This window comes from Buceros rhinoceros, unplaced genomic scaffold, assembly GCF_000710305.1.
Source record: "Buceros rhinoceros silvestris isolate BGI_N320 unplaced genomic scaffold, ASM71030v1 scaffold15401, whole genome shotgun sequence".
In the NCBI taxonomy this organism is placed as follows: Eukaryota; Metazoa; Chordata; class Aves; order Bucerotiformes; family Bucerotidae; genus Buceros; species Buceros rhinoceros.
The window spans coordinates 421-1,387 of NW_010396073.1; the positions used below are offsets into that span (position 1 = coordinate 421).

The following is a 967-nucleotide window of genomic DNA, read 5'->3' on the forward strand; positions in this document are numbered from 1 at the left end:
CAGGTGACTCATTTTCTTGACAAAATGTATCAAATAATTTTGGTATTGAGTCAGTGGTTTTTGACATGCCAAAAGCAAAGTAAATATCCTTGAAGTAGGTATTATGGAGAATTCAGCTTAACAGATTGGATACTGTAGGAGACTACAACTGCTTAAAAGTTGCCAAAGAATGCACCTCTTAGGACTTCAAAAGAATGTCATATTGCATATTCTACTATTCAATGACAGTGCTCTTCTGCAAAAGGTTTTTGGTAATGTGTGTCATTCTACTGTGTTAGGAACACGTACATTGCCCTGCTGCTGCATTCGGTATAGCAAACATGTTAAGACATAGACTAAACTGTAATACTGCACCATCTGGTGGCCTTTAACTTGGACGAGGTTCGGTAACATTTCTTTGAGAGAACTTACACAGTGCCTTTATCATCAACTTGAGGATTTTATTAAGATCTCTATTTTAGAGGCAACATTACCTTTTTTTGGTTTACATATTCCCATGCTTGCAGGCAGAACTTGATTCAGTAGGACATTGGGAGCTTACATTAAAATAGTCCTTCAGACATGGTACATCAAAATGAATGCTGAACAAGGATATAATAATAGCTTCTATTACAGAAGTGCACCCTGTTATATTTCATAGTGTTTTTCTTTTTTTACCAGGGTATTGCTGGAACAGATGTAGCTAAAGAAGCATCTGATATTATCCTTACAGACGACAACTTCACAAGTATTGTCAAAGCAGTTATGTGGGGACGAAATGTATATGACAGTATCTCCAAATTTCTTCAGTTCCAGCTTACTGTCAATGTAGTAGCAGTAATTGTTGCATTTACAGGAGCGTGCATAACACAAGTACGTACTGGTGGGGGATTGTTTCAGCTAATAAAGATTGAAAGTCTCAGGACTGATTAACTCTTGAATTCAAACTTTCAGTTAAATATTAGTCCAAAGAACATAATGCTCTTCC

The 967-nt window shown here is 36.5% G+C and overlaps 1 protein-coding gene across 1 annotated transcript in view; it reads left to right on the plus strand.

The window, feature by feature from the left end:
• Positions 1-665: 665 nt before the first annotated feature.
• Positions 666-967, plus strand: part of LOC104501901 (plasma membrane calcium-transporting ATPase 1-like) — an 11,089-nt gene continuing 10,787 nt past the window's right edge. Inside the window, exon 1 of the mRNA XM_010145788.1 lies at positions 666-852. Coding sequence (XP_010144090.1) covers positions 745-852 — 108 coding nt within the window. The 5' untranslated portion in view covers positions 666-744. The remainder of the gene's footprint in view (positions 853-967) is intronic.